Genomic DNA, 24,817 nt, shown 5'->3' with positions numbered 1-24,817 from the left:
AGAAGCCTCAAGCCTTGGGAGGTGCATGTGGGGTAGCTGGAATGCTAGAAGCTACCAGACCAGCAGCTAAAACTAACCTTTTACCTCCACTCTGCAGATGGAGGAAGGTACTGCACCAGCTCACATTGTCCCAAGAGCATGACCTGAGGTTGCATGAAGACTAAGATTGTGACCTGCTTCATTTATGCAGTCAAGGCTGTATCCTTGCTTTCTAAATAGTATTTCTACTAATAAACTGTTAGGGTGAGAGAGTTACCAAAGAGATTACTTAGGGGCAAAAAAAAAAAACAAAGAAGGAAATTAAACTCCACAGAAAAGATAAAGTGCATCCTTCTGTTACATCACAACATCCTGTTGTTGCGTTCTGAGCATCAATAATTATTGAAAATACATCCACTGCAGAGCTCTGCAGACACCCACAGCTTCAATAAGCTCTCTGACACTTCTGTTAGAGCATAAAGACCCTTTAAACACAACAGCCACATTCTACAAGCCTTTTTCACTGAAATTAGACACTCTCTGTGCAGACAATTGTCCACTACGGAGAAGAGGCAACCACACGCACATGCCCTATGCAAGCACCAGATGCAGGGGTGCTGCAACACCTGGAGTGATGCATTTGGGTTAAATCTTCTTTTCAATAACAGCAGGTTGAGGATTATTATTTTTTTTTCAGTTCATGGCAATTCTCTACACATATGCAAATGTACAGAAAACCAGGCAAGCAGCCTCTCATCACACAGCTTTTCTCACCACTTGCTAACAGTCTGCATGACCTTGCCCTCAATGGCTTTTTAGACATAAAACATACACCATGGGAAGTACTTTTAGGAGATTTTAAAGTCTTCAAAGGAAAACACAACAGCCATAAATGTGCAGCAGTCATGCTCTCTATGGTTACCTGAAGTTGCTGTTCCTTGAACATATCTGGATGTGGGGAGTTGAGAATATCATCTGCCAGCTGTGCCTGGCTATCAATATTAACTGGGGTTGTAGCTTTGCTACACAAGAACTTGCTGAAGATCTCCCGAGCTCTGTAAGAAAGCTACAGAAAAGAAATGCTAAATGTATGTTTGCTGTAAACTCCTGCTGTTAAGACAGGCATACCACCCCAAACCACACAGCCATTCCACTTTCCTCACTAGATCAGCAGTTTTCATTCAACAGCTTTTGTTACTTTTGTGCACATCAGTAAGGATTTCCCTTTCACATTGCAAAGATTCATCACATATTCCTTAAAGCTGTCATCGAAATAAAAGTTCAATTAAAGTGTGAAAGCAATAAAAGTGAAGACAATCAAATCTGGCATTCAACAAGTCCAAGTGCTGGGTGCTGCACTTTGGCCACGGCACCCCCATGCAGAGCTACAGGCTGGGGTCGGAGTGGCTGAGAGCTGCCAGACAGAGAGGGACCTGGGGGTGTTGGTTGACAGCCACCTAAACATGAGCCAGCAGTGTGCCCAGGTGGCCAAGAAGGCCAATGGCATCCTGGCCTGCATTAGGAATAGTGTGGCCAGCAGGAGCAGGGAAGTCACTGTGCCCCTGGACTCTGCATTGGTTAGGCCACACCTTGAGTCCTGTGTCCAGTTCTGGGCCCCTCAGTTTAGGAAGGACATTGAGACACTTGAACGTGTCCAGAGAAGGGCAACAAGGCTGGGGAGAGGCCTTGAACACAGCCCTGTGAGGAGAGGCTGAGGGAGCTGGGGCTGTTTAGCCTGGAGAAGAGGAGGCTCAGGGGAGACCTCATTGCCCTCTACAACTACCTGAAGGGTGGCTGTAGCCAGGAGGGGGTTGGTCTCTTCTCCCAGGCAACCAGTACCAGAACAAGGAGACACAGTCTCCATCTGCACCAGGGGAAGTTTAGGCTGGAGGTGAGGAGAAAGTTCTTCACTGAGAGAGTCATTCGTCATTGGAATGTGCTGCCCAGGGAGGTGGTGGAGTCACCATCCCTGGAGGTGTTCAAGAGGGGATTGGACGTGGCACTTGGTGCCATGGTTTAGTCATGAGGTCTGTGGTGATAGGTTGGACTCGATGGTCTTTGCGGTCTCTTCCAACCTTGGTGATACTGTGATACTGTGAAATGCTGTCTTACAAAGGACATTAGATTTTTTTTAGAGATTAGACCTTTTTCATGGCAATCACTGTTTAAATAACTCCTCTAATCTTATTTTTTGAGAAGCTAGAAAAAAATTGATGTTTCTATATGAATATTAACAGTCAAACCCATCCATGCTTTATCATTAGCTTGCTTGCTTTGCAACACCCACATTCTGGACATAATGAAGAAACTACCAAACTGTGCTCAGAGCCCTTAAGGGTGGTGCTCAGAAAATACATTGTTCAAAGACAGAAGTAAGTGGGGGGGGTGTGAAAAAACCCCCTCAGTGGTCCAGAAAAGAACAAAGGGGGGGTTGGGAGATGAAGCTGTTTCCACAGTGTAAAGTTGATTCAATTTGGCTGTGGTGTAGACAGAGTTGTTGCCAACCTGCACAGAATTCAAAACTCACAAGTGTAGGGTACAGGAGATGGAGATTCTCATCATTTGTGAGCAAACATGATTCCACTTACAGTAACAGACACAGCTAATGTAGCTATAAACACATTACCTTGGCTACTGGAGGCAGCCTGGCCAAAAGAACAGGACAGAGGATAATTGCTACCTCTCCTTGACATGTTAAATTAACTCATTCTGAGCTCCCTTGCACTGGACTACTATAGCTACACTTCTCATCATCCAGGATAACATAGCTCATTTCTACAGTGCTACCTCTGTACTTCAGCAGAGTTTAGATACATCTAGTATCTTAAACTTGGGACAGTGCTCTCAGGGGACTGAGAAAATATCACCAAGGATCCAACCCAATGTAGTGAAGTCTCAATGCAAAAACTAAGCACAGCTCCAATAATTGAAGAAGTAACCATTTTTGAAGACCCAACACTGTTCCTTAAGGGGATCTACATGAAGGCTGCAGAGGGAGTGTTTGCAGAGGCCTATGGTGATAGGATGAGGGGCAATGCTTAGAAACTGGACAAGAGAAGATTTAGATTGGATGTTAGAAACAAGTTCTGCACCATGAAGGTGCTGGAACACTGCAACAGGTAGCCCAGGGAAGTAGGTGAGGCTCCATCCCTGGAGATCACAGTATCACAGTATAACTAAGGTTAGAAGAGACCTCGAGGATCATCGAGTCCAACCTATAAACACAGACCCCATGACTAAACCATGGCACCAAGTGCCACATCCAGTCCCCTCTTGAACACCTCCAGGGATGGTGACTCCACCACCTCCCTGGGCAGCACATTCCAGTGGCTAACAACACTCTCTGGGAAGAACTTTCCAATCACCTCAAGCCTAAACATGCCCTGGCACAGCTTGAGACTGTGTCCTCTTGTTCTGGTGCTGGTTGCCTGGGAGAAGAGACCAACCCCTTCCCGGCTACAACCACCTTTCACGTAGTTGTAGAGGGCAATGAGGTCACTCCTGAGCCTCCTCTTCTCCAGGCTAAACAATCCCAGCTCCCTCAGCCTCTCCTCATAGGGCTTGTGTTCAAGGCCTCTCCCCAGCCTTGTTGCCCTTCTCTGGACATGTTCACGTTCAAGATATTCAAGGTTAAGTTCAACAAGGCTCTGAGCAACCTGATCTAGTGGAGGATGCTCCTGCCAACTGGAGGGATGATCCTTGGAGGTCCCTTCCAACCCAAAGCATTCTGTGATTCCACTGAAATAGCCCACTGACTTACCTCTTTTTTATCATGTGCAGGTACATGGTTAAAATATTCACAGGCTTGCCAAAATAAGATATTTTCTTCACTAAATTCCTTCCGCAGAAATTCCTAGGGGGAAAATAAGTAGGGAAGTGTCTGAGAGGAAAGAAGTCACTTGTTTCAAACAACACATTTATGATGTTTGATGAGTTTGGATAAGGGCAATATTTCAGTCTCAGCCAGTTTTTCCTCTGAAGTAAATATGCACATCTAACATGCATCTAGTGCTTCTCCTTCTTATCACCCAACACATATGTACAGCTTCTGCTCATTCTCTTTCTTTTTAAATGGATCCAATTAAGAAGCATTTGACCAAACCATTTGCACATACAGGGATGAAGTTTGAAACCTCATGTTAAGTAGAACAGAAATTAGTGGATGCTCCAAGGGCTAGAACACCTCTGCTAAGAGAATAGGCTGAGGGAGATGGGGGTGTTCAGCTTGGAGAAGAGAAGATTCTGGGGAACCTCGGAGCTGCCTTCCAGTACCTGAAGGGATCCTACAGGAAGGCGGCAGAAGGACTATTCATAAGGGTGTCCAGAGACAGGACAAGGGGGAATGGTTTGAAGCTGAGAGGGAGCAGGGTTAGACTGGATGTTAGGAAGAAGTTCTTCAGTACAAGGGTGGTGAGACTCTGGAATAGGCTGCCCAGGGAGGTTGTGGCTGCCTCCTCCCTGGGGGTGTTCAAGGCTGGTTTGGATAAGGCCTTGAGCAGCTGAGTCTAGTTTAGAGGCATCCCTGCCCATGTCAGGGAGGTTGGAGCAGATGATGTTTGAGGTCACTTCCAACCTGAGCCACTCTATGGTAATGCTTTATATCTGCATTTAAAACTCATCCTGTAACCCAGCTGTCTTTAATTGCAGTTCTATCACTATAATAGACTGGATGTCTGTTGGGCAGTGCCTGTAATTAATTCTGCACTCATTACAGCGTCGTTCTGCATCAAATAACAACTTGATAGTGTCTTTTATCACTGCTTGCTGATGTGGTTCTCCTTGGAAAATATATTCTTAGAGGAAAATAAAAATTCTCCCAGTACAACACACAACAATGAGGACATTTCTCTTATTGCATCTAAAGATCCAAATGAAGACTGGCACCCCATTCAGCTGGGAAACTGAGCAGCCACAAACTGGCCCTGATTCAAGTTTGGGGAATACAATATTCTCTCAGCATCTATGTGGGGTTTTTTTTTAAAGCATTTTAACCAAAGAGGAGGAGATAGAAAAAATAATTAACTTGGTCCTCTGAACAATGAGGCACTCATGTCATTGGACCAATGCTTGTTCATACTTTAATGCTTTAGGTAGCAGTTTAATTGGAAATTGTGGCCTCCAAGCCACAGCTTAGACCCAAATGTCACACTGGTATCACTCAATCTTCCTTGGCATACAACAGCAGTGGCAGAAAGCAGTGTAAGAGGAATCTTCACAGAAATTCCCCAAACTTCACTTTGTGGTTTTAACATTTGGGTAGTGTTTAGGGAGTCCAGCTTAAGAAAGAAATGGAGCTAAACTACAGTACAGGGAGTCTAAAGACACAAGCAAGCTCTCAACTGAAACTAGAAGTTCTTCAGATACCTAACCTGACACACCAGACATGTAAAAGACACAATCCAGAGAGTAGTCAGGGGACATTTCTACATTTAACATGTAATTACAGATTAAAAGGGAATCAAATTAGTGAGCAGGAACCAGAACTCAACTCCCTACTTGCCCACTCACTTCCTTCACTACGAATCTACAGTCAGTCTCCTGCTTCCTTTCTGGACACACAGAGGCTGTACACCATTTCAGCTTCAGCAAGAGGACGAAGTGGTTCCCCAGTTGGGACATGATGTAGCCTAGGAGCTGTCAAGCATGGCTGAAAAGCTGAAGATGTTGGCTTGAACCACTCGAGGAAGCAACTTGCAATCAGGTCTCTCATTTCCTGGATGACTGCTCTCTAATCAGTGACTATTTGCACAACATGCAAAATCTTTTTCCTTTTAGAGTCATTCCTGCCCTGTGACAAAGCTGTCCTCAGGAAAGGCCTCTGCATGCTGAATTCCAAAGGCATGAGGATGCTTTACTATGTAATCATGAATTAAATGTAGATACTTCAATGCTTGAATACTGCACAAATTTGTAACTGCAGTGTGGTGACAGCCAGGTTGCAAGCAATGGCTCTGGAGATGTGTTGCACACCATCAATTTCAACACTCTCCAGTTGTTCTTAAAATTGGCTTTCCCTAACACATGCACTTGTGCAATCTTTATTTTAACAAACACCTTCAGGGAGGGAACACCCACAACCTTCCTGGGCAGCCTGTTCCAGCGTCTTCCCCTCCTTACCCTAAAGAATTTCTTCCTAATTTCCAGGCTAAATCTGCCCTCCTCAAGCTTCAATCCATTCCCTCTCATCCCATCACTACCAGCACTTATAAAAAGTCCCTTCCTAGCTTTCCTGTAAACCCCCTTCAGGTACTGGAAGGCTGCTCTAAGGTCTTCCTGGAAGAAAAGCTGCACTGAAAAACAAAATCTTCTACGTGGCTTCCAACATAATAGATGAGGGGCGAGCAACTGATGTCGTTTACCTGGACCTGAGCAAAGCCTTCGACACTGTCCCGCACCACATCCTGGTCTCCAAACTGGTGACACATGGGTTTGATTGGTGGACCACTAGATGGATAAGGAACTGGCTTGATGGCCGCACCCAAAGAGTGGCTGTCAATGGCTCCATGTCCCAGTGGAGGCCAGTGACAAGTGGAGTCCCTCAGGGATCAGTCCTGGGACCTATCTTATTCAACATCTTTGTGGGGGACATGGACAGTGGCATTGAGTGCACCCTCAGCAAGTTTGCTGATGACACCAAGCTGTGTGGTGCAGCAGACACGCTGGAGGGAAGGGAGGCCATCCAGAGGGACCTTGACAGGCTGGAGAGGTGGGCACAGGCCAACCTCATGAAGTTCAATAAGACCAAGGGCAGGGTCCTGCATCTGGGTCGAGGCAATCCCAGGCACAAATACAGGCTGGGCAGTGACTGGCTGGAGGGTAGCCCTGAGGAGAGAGACTTGGGGGTGCTGGTGGACAAAAAGCTCAACAGGAGCTCTCAATGTGCACTTGCAGCCCGCAAAGCCAATCAGATCCTGGGCTGCATCAGGAGAAGTGTGGCTAGCAGGTCGAGGGAGGTGATCCTCCCCCTCTACTCAGCCCTGGTGAGACCCCACCTGGAATACTGTGTCCAGTTCTGGAGCCCCTATTACAAGAGGGATGTGGAGGTGCTGGAACGTGTCCAGAGAAGGGCCACGAGGATGATCAGAGGGCTGGAGCACCTCTCCTATGAGGACAGACTGAAGGAGTTGGGGCTGTACAGTCTGCAGAAGAGAAGGCTCCGAGGTGACCTAATTGTCGCCTTCCAGTATCTGAAGGGGGCCTACAGGAAGGCAGGGGAAGGACTTCTCAGGATATCAGGTAGTGATAGGACTAGGGGGAATGGAATGAAGCTGGAGGTGGGGAGATTCAGGCTGGATGTGAGGAGGAGGTTCTTCACCATGAGAGTGGTGAAACCCTGGAATGGGTTGTCCAGGGAGGTGGTCGAGGCCCCGTCCCTGGGGGTGTTTAAGAGCAGGCTGGATGAGGCTCTGTCCAGCCTGATCTAGTGTGGGGTGTCCCTGCCCATGGCAGGGGGGTTGGAACTAGATGATCCTTGTGGTCCCTTCCAACCCTGAATGAAACTATGGAAACTATGAAACATCCCAATGGATAAATGTGAACAAATAACCAGACCTTAGGAATCTGTTGCCTTTCTCTTGTACAAATAGAACAAAAATGGAACTGGTTTACAAAATGGGGAAGCTTTTGAAAAGTTTACATACAAAGCACAACACAGGCTCCAGTTTTAGCTGAAACTTTGGGTCACCAGCAATGCACAGCAGTGTGTGTGTTACTATCAACTCTTCCTCAGCTGTGAAGCAGTTTAAGCTTAGAAAGGTGCTCAGAGAACAATTGTGTAAGAATGATCTCCTGCCTCTTGCCCTGTGTAAGGAGAGTGATGACAATGAACAAAGAACACAGGAAAATGACTGCAGCAGTGTCAGGTATTTTGGAAGGTCTCTGACTCTGCCCTGGTGAGACCACACCTGGAATACTGTGTCCAGTTTTGGGGTCCCCAATTCAAGAGATACAGGGATCTACTGGAAAGATGACTGGGGCACTTGGACATGCCTTCTATGAAGAAAGACTGAGAGACCTGGGGTTGTTTAGATTGGAGAAGAAAAGGCTGAAAGAGGATATGAACGATGTCTGTAAATATCTGAGGGGTGGGTATCAAGATGACAGTGCTAGGCTCTTTTCAGTGGTGCCCAGTGACAGGACAAGGAACAATGGATACAAGCTGAAACACAGGAGGTTCCATCTCAACATGAAGATGAGACTGAGGGTGACAGAGCTCTGCTGCAAGCTGCCCAGAGAGGTGGTGGAGTCTCCTTCTCTGGAGACTTTCAAAACCCACCTGGATGCGCTCCTGTGTGACCTGCCCTAGGTGATCCTGCTTTGGCAGGGGGGGTTGGAGTTGATGATGTCTGGAGATCTTTCCCAGCCCCTCCCATGCTGTGATTCTGAGACTGCCCCCCCAAACTCACCGAGAAATATTTAACACCAACAGGATCCTGAAGCAGACGCTCAAAGGAGACAGCCCAGCTTGCAACTCTCCTTTCTCGAAGGCGTCGGCAGCTCTGGACACTGGGAAGGCTGGCATTGCTGCTGAGGCTGTTCTCACTGATGCAGTCTTTTAAATCAGTACTATTCAGCTCTGGTAAAGAACAAAGACAAACAAATTATCAACAAGGAATCATTCCCTTTTACCCTTCAGCATCGTTTCCTCAGTTTATCACACCTCCTGCTCAAGATCACAGCAGTGGGGACCTCAAAATCATAGAATCACAGAATGCATTGGGTTAGAAAAGACCTTTGAAGATCATCCTGTCTGACCACCCTTCCCCATTTTTATTAGGAGCACCTGCATAGGAAAATCAACCCCAAACACCTCTGAATTTTCTTCTCTTCCACTGCAAAGAAAAGTAAATGAGCATCTTAAAAGCAATCCCTTGTCAGAAGCAAAAGGGGCAGGCATAAAGCTTTTTTTCTTCTCTACAATATGAACTGCAGTTGAATTTTCTGCTTACATCCTTCACCCCATAGACTGCAGTCCCTCATAAGATTATCCAAGGAATGCAGACCTTCAAGACCCACCCCCCCTTGCTCACTAGAAATTGGGCAAAACCCTATTTGATGATAGGAGACAGGAAAATTTCCTATCTACTTAAGGCAGTAAAGACTCTGTGAATTTTCACATGGGAATGAAGACTCCTGTTGGATACTGCAAATTTAGGAAAGGAGTCAACTGAGGAAAAGAATACTAAAGAAAATGAGCCGGTAATGGATGGCTTTCTCATCCATGGGAAGCAGAGGTATCAAACCATAGATCCTCAGTTCATCATGGCTTCTGATAAAAACAGGGATCCATGGCTCCTTTCCAGACGTGAGCCAACACCATGCAATACTCCAGGGACTGCAAGCTGAGAAGTGACCAGAATCTTTGGATCTGGAGTAAATAAAAGTGCTTGTGGTACTGTGAGAAAAACATTAACAAGAACCCAAAGAGAACTGAGGAAAACACAACCTTGTGGAGCAGCCTAACTAATCATTTCAAGCATTAACCTCACCTTTATCAGAAAACAGAATGTACACCAAAAAGGTGACAGTGGTTCAGGGAGGTATAAAGGTGAAAGAAACTGCTGCCCTAAGCAGAAGAGGGAATTAATCAACAGGGTCCTGCTCAAACTTCTCATTTCTTTGTTGCAATGCTGTCCTACAAACCACCACTGTCCCCATCTCTCTGTCAACACTGATGTTGTACTCACACACTTCACAGAGGTGATCTGAGGTTTAATTAACTCTGAAGACACAACCAAATAAAGCCCTGAGCTACCTGCGCCGATCCCACAACAGACCCTGCTTTGAGCAGGAAAGGTTGCACTAGAAAGGTGCCAAACTGATTGAGAATCTGTGATGAGACAAAAGCAGACATACCATTCTTTGGAAAATCAGCAGTAATAGATGTGAGGAAATAATGTCCTCAAATAAAAGGCATGCTACCCTCAATGATTCTATGCCAAAAGGAAAAGCAGATATACAGCTCACTATAAATGTTAACTAATTGAGACCCCTGAATTCACAACCAGAAAGACATGGCCTGTTCATCACAATGGCATTTTTTATTGTTCCTTATTTGACTCAGTTTATCACCTGGACTAACTAAAGCCAGGAGTAATTTCACTACATAAGATCACCCAAGGTCTCCTTTCCTGCTATACATTTCAAAGCACTTCGCCTTTCCAAATTTAATGTTACAAAACATTACTGCTTCACCATGGAAGCATGAACTTTGGGGGAGGGAGGGCAGAAAGGGATCATTCAAAGATAGTTACAGCCACAAGAAAACATAGATTCAGAGAATTCAAAGAATGGTTTAGGTTGGAAGGGACCTTGAAGGTCACTTAGTTTCCACAACCACTTGCATGGGCAGGACCCCTTCCACTAGAGCAGGTTACTCAAGGCCTCATCCAACCTGGCCTGGGCCAATTCTTTCAATAAACTGGCAATTATTTCAGGAATATTACTGCATGAATTGACTACATTCCATTTGCACAGAGTATTTTAACAGGCCATTAAGACAATATGACAGTTTGTACTTTAAGCTCCAGAAACTGTGCACACAGTGTTTGGTTTTTTTGAGGCTTATTCCAGTAACGTTTGACTTTGCAACAAAACAGAGCACAGGAATTAAACAAATCTAAGCAAATCTAAGATGTAAGCCCTCATCCATTAATTGCACTTCAAGAACCATCACTGCAAGTTCACAGGCTTCAGTGGGGTTGCTTGTATGAGGAGGAAGGGCTGCAGCAGACAAGAGGAGCCTGCTGAGGCTCAGCGCTCACTAATCACTTTGCCAGTCTGCTTGGGCTCGAAAACATACCAACATTCCACACACAGGGGAAAAAAAAGTTACAAACCCTAACATTCTCTGACTCTGTGTGTGTGTGAAAAGTTATAAAAATAGCTCTAAAGAAAACAATTTAAAAGTCTGTGTGTAAACATCGTTCTGAGGCTATTTTAAATGCATTCTGCAGCTCAGAAGTATTTACTAAGACCCATCAGTTAAAACGCTGTGAACCTCTGTAAGCAAAGCTATTGCTTAAGACAAAGTAAGACCAAAATACAGAATTGTATTAGGGAAGAATGAAAATCATAGAATCATAGAATCAACCAGATTGGAAAATCAACAAGGATAATAACTGAGGGCTGTAATAACACATCAGGTACAGGGATATTTTCCTTTGCCTTATCATCAATCAAAGCTGATTAAAAACACTCAGCAAATAATGCCAAATTTGCTTCCAACAAGTATTTATTCACTTTTTCCTTTAAGGTGCAAGAAAAAGCATAGCCAGGTCAACTGTTGGCTTCATTAGAGAATACCTGTCACCACATGGGCCCTGTGCTCTTTAACATCTTTGTTGATGATCTGGATGAGGGCACTGAGTCCATCATCAGTAAGTTTGCAGACAACACCAAGCTGGGGGCAGGAGTTGATCTGCTGGAGGGTAGAGAGGCTCTGCAGAGGGACCTTGACAGGCTGGACAGATGGGCAGAGTCCAACGGCATGAGATTGAACACATCCAAGTGCTGGGTTCTGCACATTGGCCACAGCAAGCCCATGGAGTGCCACAGGCTGGGGTCAGAGTGGCTGGAGAGCGGCCAGGCAGAAAGGGACCTGGGGGTACCGGTCGATGGTAGGCTGAACATGAGCCTGCAGTGTGCCCAGGCAGCCAAGAGGGCCAATGGCATCCTGGCCTGTATCAGGAACAGTGTGGCCAGCAGAAGCAGGGAGGTCATTCTGCCCCTGTACACTGCACTGGTTAGGCCACACCTTGAGTCCTGTGTCCTGTTCTGGGCCCCTCAGTTTAGAAAAGATGTTGACTTGCTGGAGCGTGTCCAGAGAAGGGCAACAAATTTGGTGAGGGGCTTGGAACACAGCCCTGTGAGGAGAGGCTGAGGGAGCTGGGGCTGCTTAGCCTGGAGAAGAGAAGACTCAGGGGTGACCTTATTGCTCTCTACAACCACCTGAAGGGAGGCTGTAGACAGGTGGGGGTTGGTCTCTTCTCCCAGGCAACCAGCACCAGAACAAGAGGACATAGTCTCAAGCTGCACCAGGGGAGGTTTAGGTTGGATGTTAGGAAGAAGTTCTACACAGAGAGAGTGATTGCCCATTGGAATGGGCTGCCTGGGGAGGTGGTGGAGTCACCACCATTGGAGGTGTTCAGGATGAGACTTGATAGGGTGCTTGGTTTCATGGTTTAGTTGATTAGGTGGTGTTGGATGATAGGTTGGACTTGATGATCTTGAAGGTCTCTTCCAACCTGGTTTATTCTATTCTATTCACAGCGAAACTACTGTGAAGGAAGCTAATGTGAATCCCGAGGAGAATGATATCTAAACTTATTATCTGAAGTATTTTGCTTTAATTCCGCAGGTGGAGATGTTTTGTTTCCCGGTCCAGGATATAAATAGACACCCACTGCTTCATAGATCTGGAACAGTTTCAGATCCTGCCTCACTCCTAGAAGGTTCAGTCCCCAGTGTTCTCCAGTGACAAATAATCAAAACTTCCTAGTTCCTTTCAGACAAAATCAGAAAGGTAAACTCAGCCCACATAGCAAACCATTTAAACCTGTTTGGCTGACAAGAGGGAAATTAGGGAGCAGCCAACAGGGCTCAACTCTAAATCCACAAGTCACAGTGCCCTAGGACTCAAAGGGATTGCAAAAAGCTAGGCAGAGCTGTCATTAGCAGGTCAGCTTCACCTTCCTCGCTGCAAGTGGTGGCTGCTCAGCATCCCCATGGCAGGCAGGAAGCTCCACCTGCATTTACAGACCCCAGGTGCTGACCCAGTGGGTGACTGCTACCACCCCATTACTGCCAGCAGCCGCCTGCTCCCTACAGCTGCTTGGAGTTAGATTTGCTCTGAACTGCACTACACTGGCAGATGACAGAACAAGGGGACACAGTCTCAAGCTGCACCAGGGGAGGTTTAGGCTGGATGTTCACAGAGAGATTGGCCATTGGAATGGTCTGCCCAGGGAGGTGGTGGAGTCACCATCACTGGAGGTGTTTAGGAAGAGACTGGATGGGGTGCTTGGTGCCATGGTTTAGTTGATTAGATGGCGCTGGGTAATAGGTTGGACTTGATGGTCTCGAAGGTCTTTTCCAACCTGGTTAATTCTATTCCGTTCCATACCATTCCATTCTATATCTGGAGGTCCCTCCCAATCCCTACCATTCTGTGAATCTCCTTCCTCTGGTAAGCTGCCAGCTCTGGAGATACCACAAAAACAAATGAACCACAAGGAGACTCTCAACAACTTTGAGAGCTACTGGTACAGGTCCTCCAACATGTTAAAGCAGCATTAAGGGATCACTCATTCACAGCAAACTGCTCCTATGCTGGTGGATTTTGTGTAGCTAATTCAGGTTTTTCTCAGAAAGAACTCTGTGAATTGATACTGAACCCTGACACTGCTTTGTTTTCCCTTCAAGGGAGAATGAAGTCAGCTTGCTTTTAAAATCTCTAGGGATTCCTGATGGAATACCTGAAAACCAAGCAGAACAAGGCTGTTTCCCAGAAGAGGCTTGATCATTCTAGTTTCTTTTACCACATAGATCAACAGTTGCAATTAAACCAGTTACAACCTAGTGCAGGTACACCAGTCAGAAACAGCCAAGTAAAAAGGGTCAGACAGGAAGAAAAGCCTCACAAACTAGAACAGCAGCACAGAAATTATCCAACTCAAGCTTAAACGATGATTGTGTAAGCCCTAACTCCTGCTCCACTCCCTTTGCAGAGGAATGTTTCCAGGGTAAGATATCAGTGTCAGGTTTCCTGACTCCCACAGCTCCTGCACGCTGAGCAGAGCCCACCTTAGAAAGCAGCAAGGGGCAAACTTTCCAGCCCAGTCACACACTTGGTCTCTTGATCACTCTGTGATGATCACCAGAGGAATCACAGAGCCCTGACTACCACCCACAAATGGCTGCTGTGCAAAGGGGCCTCCACCTTCTTGGTAAGTGTTTAATACAAGAAAACTAGATATTGGGGATCTCAGGATGCCAGAGGAGTCTACTGTGGGAATCCCAACTCAGGTGCATGGACAACTCAGCAGTGCTGCGATGTTTCCTCAACCTGCTGCCTGCCTTTCTCCTTCCTGTGTGGAACACTGACCCATCCTGCATACCCTGTGAAAGGAGGCTCCTCACTCAAGCATCCCAAATCCTGAGGACCTACATTTATTTCTGTTCTGATCAAGAGCCATCATACCTAACCTGGAAGTACCACCTTCTGTGCAAGCTTTCAGTTTCATTTACTACCTCCTTCAAATACAGAACTGGCAATAGAAGACTTCCTACAAATCCTCAAAGCCCAACATTTTACACCTTTTGTAGTTATACATTCTATGGAGGGTCTTGGTTGTATCTGTTTTACAGAACCAACACTGTGTAAGACAATGCAAGGCATTTAATCAACTGAAATCTTGAAAGCTGACAGGATAAGATGGTTTTGAAAGTTTTCATTTTAAATCATATAAAGCAGTGAGTGAATACAATTAATTAAGGATGGGTTTTTGTATGCACTGGTTTATCAAATCCATAAACAGTACAGAACCTCCAAATACATGTTATTGTTGTGAGAAGCTACACCTATTTCTTGCAATCATCAGAATGCACACATTTAGATAATGAAGATATTTCAGTTAATCACTCAATATATTACCTGGATAGAGCTGATAAGAGCCACTGTGATGCCACCTAATCAAATACTTCAAGGCATTCACTGAAAGCCATCCTTCTGAATCCATACCAAGTTCAGCTGTAACGTCCTGGAACCCATTGGGTGCAGATTAGTCTTACTGTAGGACACATTGTTCCGCTGCACGGTTGGGATGAAGGAAGCTCAAGCATTTCTCCTCTGTGAGGCTGAGATGAGGGAAGCTAAAGCATTTCTCCTCTGTAAGGCTTGAGATGAGGGAAGCTAAAGCATTTCTCCTCTGTGATGCTGAGATGAGGGAAGCTAAAGCATTTCTCCTCTGTAAGGCTGAGATGAGGGAAGCTAAAGCATTTCTCCTCTGTAAGGCTTGAGATGAGGGAAGCTAAAGCATTTGTCCTCTGTGAGGCTGAAATGAGGGAAGCTAAAGCATTTCTCCTGTCAGGTCAAGATGAAGGAAGCTAAAGCATCTCTCCTCTGTGAAGCTGGGATGAGGGAAGCTAAAGCATTTCCCACCCCCAGACACCATTCTAAACAAACTGATTCTTTAGCTGCATGGCTCCAAGCAGAGGAAAGCAATAGCATCCTTAACACAGAGCATTATAAAATGCTGCATAAATAATTTATAGCCAAGACCTTTTGCCACTGCTGCTAAAGGAACTTGAATTATTGATGTTACAGTGGAACACAGCTACAGCAAGCCCCCACTGCCAATGCAGCTCACAAACCAGCAATACAGCTGAGGGAGGAAATAATTCCCCTGGGTTTATAGTGCACAAAGTGCAAACAGTGGTTTGCTTTATTTTGGATTTCATTGTGGATTTTTTTAGTGTTCTGCCTTCTTCAGTTACTCTGCAAAAAAAACCAGCTTTACATTATTTATTATTGTAAACATCAGAATCCTTTCCAAAAAAAAAGAAAAAGAAAGGCTTTGAGAATACTTTTCCTATGGAAATTTCTTCCAGGTGATAAACACTAAACCCCACAAAAATCAGCAGGAGCTACAGCAAGGTGGTACCTCAGGAAAAAGACATGCAAATGGGATGTGTTACACTGAAGTATTTGGAAATAATAGACTTCAGCTCTGGGGAACTGATCTCTGCAGGGAACAGCAGGCAAGAACTGACTTGGACATTCTCAATACTCAGCACCTGCCTGCCTGGAGGTGGATGATGAAATATTTCTATTACACATCCTCTGACTTTAAGGTTTTCCTGTTGTAAAGTGTCATCTATGTATCCATAGCCAAAGTCAGACATAAGCTGAGGACTCTTAGACCCACAGAGTCATAGAATAGTTGGAAGAAAACTCCAAAGGCCAGCTAGTCCAACCCCCCTGCACTCAGCAGGGACATCTTCCACTAGATCAGGTTGCCCAGAGCCTTGTCCAGCCTGACCTTGAGTATCTCCAGAGATGGGGCCTCAAATACCTCCCTGGCAACCTGCTGCAGTGTTCCACCACTCTCATGCAAAAGAATTTGTTTCTAACATCCAACCTAAATCTTCTCTTCTCTCATTTCAAACCATTGTCCCTCGTCCTATTAGTGCAGGCCTTTGGAAGCAGTCCCTCTGCAGCCTTCTTGTAGCCCCCTTCAGGTACTGGAAGGCCACTGTTAGGTCTGCCTGGAGCCTTCTCTTCCCCAGGCTAAACAACCTCAGCTCTCTCAGCCTGTCCTCATAGCAGAGGTGCTCCAGCCTCCTGATCATCTTTATGGCTCTGTCTGTACCCATTCCATCAGGTCTGCATCCTTCCTGTGTTGAGGGCTTTTGATCACCCCTGTGATGCTGCCTTAGATGGCACAATGCTGGAAACACCAGCCACAGCCTGCATGCTGTGCACACACTCACTGCTCCCACAGTCAGCAGAAGCAGCTGGATTCCACAGCGGGAAGTAAGAGAAATTACAGGTCATTGTAGTACGAGAAAATGGTTTCTGCTATTCCTAGAGCATAGGTCCTGCAGATTAACAGATCCACAGCAGTGGTCTTCCATCCAAGCATTATCAGAGTTTGCATTCTGACTGACTGCAATTCATTAAAGCAAATCGATTACAGTTCAGAGCTGCTACTGGCCAGCATCTCTGGCAACACCACCACTAACTGAAGTAGCTCTTTGACACATCTTGCAAAGCCCAAGTGCACTGCTTTGGCTGATGAGCACATCCCAGCTTTGCACAAGCTGAGTTGTCATGTAAAATAAATGCAACAAGAGGTAGATGGCTTCCAGTGCCTGTCTCTGAAGTAATAAAAGCTATATCACACGAAGCTTCATCCACCTTGGAATGAAAATGTACAGAGAGCTGTCATGCCTCCTACTGTACTGAAGGGATGTATATAAACACATAATAATTACTCTTTACAGATGTATTTCACTCCCTAGACTAAAGCTTGCAATAGTATCTAGTTATATGCACAAAGACTGCAATTAAGACTTAGCCTGGGAAGGGAGGAGTGCACTGCTACACCGATGGTTACAGCAGTGAAAACGTCTCTAACAAAGACGGGCTCCAAAATGTGTAAATCTCTTGCTCTACCAGGGAAATGGATTAGGGAAGATTGGAAAAAAAAATTCAGTGCTGTGACATAATAAAAGTGAAAGCCTGACCATGTAATTGAGATGTGAACCAGAGCTTTTTACTCAATTTGGCTCTAAATTCTGCTTACGGTCTCTCCGGCTCTTGCTTTTCCAATCCACTTTCTAGGTATTTAAGCACTGATTCAATATTTCCCAGTATAGTTTAGCTACTGCTTTTTACTCAAATTAAACCCTCCCTCTTAAGGAGCATTTAACAACAAAGAGGGAGTCCCTGTTGCATCTTCAGCACTAGCTGAAAAAACAAACAGGTCATACAACTCAGCAGAAAAACGCGTTTATCTTATTGCCTGTTCTTTCGCCTTTGCAGCCTACGTGGATGGCCCTTTCATTTCCTGACTTCACAAAAGTGCACAGAATTAATTGTGAACACACAATTACCTAGGGAACTGGAATGAAACACAGAAGCCATACTGGAAAAACTGAAAGTAAAGTCAGATATTTAAAATAAACTCTCAGCTGCAGGCATAAACGCTTGCAATGACTATCACAGGAGTCCTACCACAGCGACCTCCAAGCTTGGGTAGGCCACAGAAGTTAAATAATTTTCATTTAAATGGGAAAAAAAGAACCCTTGGAGAGCAAGATAAAAGTACATTTTTTAAAATTTAAAAAAAACATCATCATTTGGTTTTGCCCCTCAGCACCTGGAACTTTGTTCAGCCTCATAGCCAAACAAAAAAGGCTGTGCTTTGTCTTTAGTTTTTACAGCCAACAGGTAACACCAGGGGGATACATACACATTTTCTCCACAAAAACAGAGGCTACATTTTAGCAGTAGAAAACTCTTCTCAAAGAACAGCAAATGGAATAAAATGTATGTAAGTGAGTCTCTCTGCAGGATCAAGTGAACCAACTCCTGCCAAGCAAGACAAGGGAGAAAAGCCACCTCTGGTATACCCTAAACTATACAAATCCCTTTATTCCGTTGAGGAAGCATGCTTAAATTGTTTCAATTAACTTCAAAGTTCAGAGAAATCATCTTCTAATGTGGACATCCCTTAAAACATTAAATAAAGCCACATTAAAAATCAAAACAAGCAAGCTTAGGTGATGCAGAGGAGTTTGCTTAGGAGTACTCCAGAACTGCAAAAGCTCCACACTGGGATTTCACATATGTCAAATTACTTACCCCCTTCTCACAATGCATCACACTGTAAAGAAATGTCAGCCTCAACAAATGCACCAGCACAGGTTACAGCTTAGGAGGTAGAGCATATCCCTTCAAAAGCAAAGAGGGTATGGAGATGACAACACAACAGAGAACAAGATTTTATCTACCATCCAATTATACAGAAGTCTACCAGCTCTGCCTCTTTATTGTTAAGGATGAAGAAGCCCAGCTGTAATAAAAATGTGCATATAGATAGAGATGTGCCACCAAAGAAAGTGATGCAAATAAATCAGTGGAAGTATGTTAATGTGACCCTGCAGTATTGTCACTGGCACAGCTCCCAGAGAAGTCACAGAGTTCTGCACCACTTCAGACTCACATCTTGGAATATGTCACCTTATTTACCAGGCATCATATTGCTTCATGTGGAAAATTGATTCTTTTTCATTAGAAAAGTAAAAACAAGCTTCAGCTTACCTCCATCAGAAACAGTTGCTGACTGCAATAAGAAAGAGAAAAAGAAGTGTTACTTAAGTTTCATGGTTAAGTATTAGAAATCTCTCAGCTTCACATAACATCTGAAGTGTTAGCTGCCATTAGCATCTTATTAACAACAGATAACATGATAGAAGAAAATCTGAAGAAGGCAGTCATTGGTTTCTCACAGGTGTTTTCTTCCCACCATGAAATTCACCCCAGGCCTTTAACCGCTACCCTGGAACTTGATCTCACCAGTATGTACTGGGTGAAGTACATCCTGCCTGCTTCCAACAGTCCTTCTTAGACTGTAAGTGGTGTAGGCGAGAAAGCAGCTGCCTTACAAGTGACCTGCAAAGACTCAAACTGAAAACAACACCTCACAGACCTTATTTTGCTGCACTACCTGGAGATAGACATTTTGATTCTGTAGCTTGTCAGACAGAGAGCTGTGAAATCTTTCCCTGTCCATCACTTCTGACTTCCACAGAGAAAAAAGGATGGTAAGAGTGCTTCCAAGAAGTTAGGTAAGAACTCCTCACCATCATCAAATTTAAGGAAACCCTGAGGTTTGTGTGCTTATCCACCCTAATCTTCTCACCTTTCACCACAAATTACACCAAGGCAATTAACATTTCTGTAAAACCAAGAAGGTGACCATTTCACTGCTGGCAATTTGACACTCAGTTGAGTGACAGGCTGGAAGGACAGCTGATACTTACATTAAAGTTTCTACTCATTTTTAGCAACCATTAGAAACTATAAGTATTTTAGCTTAGGGAATCCTTTCTTAGTGATTGAGAAAGTGTCCTAAAGCTTTTCACCTTCTAAACAGTTAAAGAGAAATGCTCTTATTTTGTACTGCTCTATAAAAAGCTAAAGGATATGTTATAGCATCTACAATTTCTTCATCATGGAAGCACACAGAAGACCAAGCCATACAAACAAACATACACACAAGTCAAGAGACAAGCCCTCTTTCCATAGTTTGTCTGTATTTGCCAGCTTTGGGAACAAACACTCCCTCTCCCCTTCTGTGGTAGCCTAAAACTACCACACCTTCAAAAATCTACAAAATCCTTAAAAGAATGAAATATTGTGGCCAGGTCTGGGGCCTCAGTTCAAGAAGGACCTCAGAGAACTGCTTGAAAAAGTCCATCATGGAGCCACAAAGATGCTGAAGGCAGTGGAATATCTCCCTGCTGAGAACAGGCTGATGGAGCTGGGGCTCTTGAGCTTGGAGCAGAGGACCCTGAGGGATGACCTCATTCATGTTTATAGTGATGTGCAGGGCAGCATCAGGAGGATGGAGCCAGGCTCTGCTCAGTGATGTCCAATGACAGGACACAGGGCAGTGGGTGCAAGCTGCAGCAGAGGAGATTCCATGGGAAGAGAAGGAAAAAGTTTTTAACTGTGAGGGCACCAGAGCCCTGGAGCAGGCTGCCCAGAGAGATTGTGGAGTCTCCTTCTCCAGAGACATTCAAAACCCACCTGGAGGCACTCCTACGTGACCTGCCCTGCATCATCCTGCTCTGGCAGGGAAATTGGACTGGATGATCTTCTGAGATCCCTTCCAACCCCTAATGTTCTGTGATTCTGTGATCTCCTCTTTTCTCTTTTCTGTTCCACTGCAGGATCACCCACTGCTGTCAACACACACTATCTAAAGAACACCACTTGTTACAAACTGTTGTGACCTCTCCGTTCAGAGAGGACCTGATCTAGATTTTAACCCAAGTTTTCTGGACCTTTCAAAGCCTAAACTAGGCTCCACTGACATCATTCCTCTGGTGCCAGTTCATAGAATCATAGAATCAAGGTTGGAAGAGACCTCAAAGATCATCAAGCCCAACCTGTCACCCAACACCTCAGATTAACACAAACATGAAAAGCTCCAAAAAAAGGAAGGTGTTTTGTGTTTCACTACACAAAAACAAATGCTTCTGATCTGTAAAGCACAATAACAGCATCAAAAATGTACCCAGGCCTCTCACTTATTTTAAAAGCACTCTATCAGGGTATCCAAAGAAAGTATTTCTGTTTTGGGTAGAGCTCTTCAGTGAGGCTCAGGACATCCTTTCTCCTTCTACTCTGCGCCTACATCTAGGCAGCACATTGTGATTTCAGAAGCTGTAACGCGATTCATGCTTGTAATTAAGAAGATTTAATTTACATTACTGAAAACTGGTTTATAAATATGATTGCCTCTAATTTCTTATTCTCATACTGTACAGAACAGCTGATGAATAATTTTCCATGTCATTTCTTAAGGATGAAAAAGGGGATGACTCGAAGTAAACTAATAGTATCAGTTTACACACAAGACAAGAAAACAATACAAATGCTTTCGAAAGGGAGAAGAGGAGGCTCAGGGGACTGCTGTCTACAACTACCTGAAGGGTGGCTGTAGCCAGGAGGGGGTTGGTCTCTTCTCCCAGGCAACCAGCACCAGAACAAGAGGACACAGTCTCAAGTTGTGCCAGGGGAAGTTTAGGCTGGAGGTGAGGAGAAAGTTCTTCCCAGAGAGAGTCGTTTGCCATTGGAATGGGCTGCCCAGGGCGGTGGTGTAGTCACCATCCCTGGAGGTGTTCAAGAGGGGATTGGACGTGGCACTTGGTGCCATGGTTTAGTCATGAGCTCTGTGGTGACAGGTTGGACTTGATGATCTTTGAGGTCTCTTCCAACCTTGGTGATTCTGTGATTTGAGGGCCATTACTTTGGCAGCCTGCAGGAATCCAGATTCAAGCACCAAGTTGCTTAGTTGCTTTTGAAAGACAGCAAGTAAAACGCACAGGATTCTCATGAGAGTAAAAAGAATTCTACTTGGTCAAAACCTGAGAAGTAAACCATTGTAAAATGTAATTTTACAGGAAAAACAGTGTGATTTCAGAGGAAAGCTCAAACATTACAGCAATGATACCACATAATAAAGTTCTGTGGACAATGAGAGCAGCTTTACCTCAATCCATTCAGCAGAAGTTAATGCACTGAGCTTTCACACCATGGTTTTGTGTGTTTAGTTTAAATGCTTTGGCTAATTAAGCACCTTCAGTTACATAGACCAACATCTTAAATTCTCTCCAAGCAAGGCTTTAGTAATTATTATATTTAAACATTAAAAAAAAGTAGCACCCCATAGCAAGAACAGAATTTCTCATCAAAATATCAATCATCTCCTCCTGGGCTATTAAAGTATTACAAATTTTCCTTTGGTTTTGATGTACTTGAGCTACATGGCATGGGGTTGGTGTTTTTTTACATTATAGAATCACTGAAACTCCCCATGATGTTCCAAGGATTAAGAGTTTCCTCCTGTAGAGCACAGAATAAAATTTCTTTTACAAGGGCTGGAGCTCCTCTGCTATGAGGACGGGCTGAGGGAGCTGGGCTTGTTCAGCCTAGCGAAACTGCCTTCCTGAAGGTATAGGTTTAAACTGGATCTTGGGAAGAAGTCGTTCAGTACAAGGGTGGTGAGACTCTGGAACAGGCTGCTCAGGAAGATTGTGGCTGCCTCATCCCTGGGGGTGTTGAAGGCCAGGTTGGATGAGGCCTTGAGCAGCTGAGTCTAGCTGAGAGGTGTCTCTACCCATGGAGGGGAGGTTGGAGGAGATGATCTCCGAGGTCCCTTCCAACCTGAGCCAGTCTGCGATTCTCTGATTCGCTTAAAGCCATCTATAAAACAAAACTAAATCTGCTCAACAAAACCAGCTGGAAACTAAAGCTTGTAATTATTGTGTAAGGATTCACAGCACTATGCTCAAAACATGTTTGTGACTCTGTAGAAATCTCACTATAATAAACCTGTCAGAAGCTGTGTGCAATCCCCATTTAGACAAAGCTGTTTCTCCTCTAAACTGCTGAGCTGAAACTTGTCTAGATTTGTCCAAAGGTATAAGTTGCAAGACCAGATTTTTTTAAACAGGAGGATGATCTCATTTCACAAATTCACTATATGTTGGGGGCTGGTTTTTATTCTTCACGCTTCCCACCACTGGAGGCTCTTCAGGACAAAATTGGATCTAATATGCATAGAAAGTTTGATTATTTGATGAAATATTTATGTGCTAAGTGTTAAATTAAGCACTGCCTATTAAAAACCACATGCATTGAACAGCTCTAAAATTGAACAGTTCCTGTATGCCCCCAGTTCTGAATGATGAGGCTGGAAAGGGCATGACTCCCCCACCCACCACCACCACCAGTTAGGGCTAATGTAGGGATTTTTTAAGCAGTATTTTGTTAGTTCATTGCAAATGACAGGACCTAGAGCTGTTCATTTTGTGAGTGTAACATGATCTATCACTCAGGGATAACATCAAATTGCATTCAAGCCTCCAATCTTTCACTGCCAGATAAGAACTGGAATTAGTTCTTCAAATTACCCTGAGTTCCCAACTGATTTGGGAAAGAAGCCATGGGATATGCCAGGACCCTGATGGTAAGAAGAGTTTCAGTTTAAGAAAGCCTTTAGCTTAAGTTTAAGTCTTGGTGTGTCTCTTCATGGGAACTCTACTTGCTCATCTCACTTCATTAGCACCTAGGGCACACACCACAAAGGTGAAGGATGCAACTCCCTTCCTTAGACTTCAGGGCAAGATCTTGATCCCTGGGATCCAAGTGAGGAGCTCTGTGCCAGGACCAGGAAGCTTAACAGTGGCTTCCCAGTTATCAGCCACCATAAAAGATGTTTCAGCTCTCTGTCACCTGGCAAATGCTTCAGCATACATTAGATAGCACCAAGTCCTGATGAAAAGAAAGCATGTAAAATTTTTATTCCTATCATCTCACTTGGCTAAGTGGAAAAACCAGAAAGGCCCATGAAGTTTTTGATGTCATGTTAACAACCTGCTTGCCACAAACCTAAAAGACCATTATCTTACAATAATTAACAGGGAAAAAACTGCTTTGGAAGTAAATAGTATTTTTTTTTTCCCAGAACAGACAACATAGTATTTTGCAACAACAAGGTGAAAACAGAGAGAGGACATGAAGGAGAAGAATTCACAAGGTTGAAACAGCCTCTATCTTTTAGCTTTCATTGTCTATAACCTGCTAGATTTGAGCACCACTGCATCAAACTGGTCTGATGAAATCTTGCAGTTGACACAAACTCTAATCCAGAAAAATCCACCTAGTTCCATTTTACATGGATGAAACTAAGGAGACTAAGCAATGTTAAAGTCTGCTGTAACATCAAGGTGCAGGAAACCCTCAAACACCCATATCCCAGGCATTACACTGAGCAAATAAATCCATGTGTACCCAGATACCACAATACAAAAATATCCTTCTTCTCCACCCCAAGATTTGTTATTCAAGTCAAAGTCATGCTCAAACACTTGAGCAGAACAAAGGGGACGACAGGGATACCAAGAGAGGTGACACATCCTGGGAAATGCCAGGGCCTAGCAATAAAATGGAACAACATGAAGTCATCTGTGCTAATGGAATGTGGGTGAGTGCCTTCCTGAGTCAAGAAAGTCATGTCTATTTCCAACCCCTGAGATACAGAGAGAAAAAGAATCTGTAAGGAGAGCAAAGACAGATTCCTCTCTCCTACTCTAACAACCTGAAGCTAAACAGAAACACCTCTTTATTTTCAGGGCACCCAGGAAGATTCAGAGAATAAAGGGATTAAAAATTACCTCTCCCTGCATCCTTTCTATAATAGACTTTCTTGCAGTACAGGAATTGACTTTTTGCTGCACCCAAGGAATTCTCTGACTGCTGCCTTCAGAACCTGTTAGACTTAACCTCGTACAATACCCTACCACACACTATTTTACACAAGCCCCTCTAAGGAAGCCTTCCACCCTGCTCCACCACCCTCCCAAACTGACTTTCTCATGTGATTTCAAGACACAAAATAAGTTTGGGAAACTCGCCGCGCTCTTTTAGAGATGAAGCTGTGAAGATTTACAGACTGAAGCCAAACAGCCAACTTCCAAACACTCTGTCACTTAGCTCACGGAAAGCTCATCACTCAGCTGGACTGTCTGCTCGCACCTAGCT

General features: G+C 44.4%; 1 protein-coding gene across 7 annotated transcripts in view; it reads right to left on the bottom strand.

Annotated features, from left to right (window-relative positions):
• Window positions 1-24,817, bottom strand: part of RGS12 (regulator of G protein signaling 12) — a 98,361-nt gene that overhangs the window by 36,995 nt on the left and 36,549 nt on the right. For all 7 annotated transcript variants that reach the window (XM_068149639.1, XM_068149640.1, XM_068149638.1 and 4 more), the window contains 4 exons: window positions 18,806-18,827; window positions 8,385-8,554; window positions 3,740-3,832; window positions 902-1,045 (listed from right to left, as the gene is read on the bottom strand). In XM_068149639.1, the coding sequence (XP_068005740.1) occupies window positions 902-1,045; window positions 3,740-3,832; window positions 8,385-8,554; window positions 18,806-18,827 (429 nt within the window). The remainder of the gene's footprint in view (window positions 1-901; window positions 1,046-3,739; window positions 3,833-8,384; window positions 8,555-18,805; window positions 18,828-24,817) is intronic.

The sequence above is a fragment of the Melanerpes formicivorus genome, unplaced genomic scaffold, assembly GCF_026170545.1.
Source record: "Melanerpes formicivorus ecotype bairdi unplaced genomic scaffold, bMelFor1.0.p_v2 SCAF_18, whole genome shotgun sequence".
Lineage (NCBI taxonomy): Eukaryota > Metazoa > Chordata > Aves > Piciformes > Picidae > Melanerpes > Melanerpes formicivorus.
The sequence above is the reverse complement of the archived record's forward strand: the minus strand, read 5'-3'. Positions and strand labels throughout refer to the sequence as shown.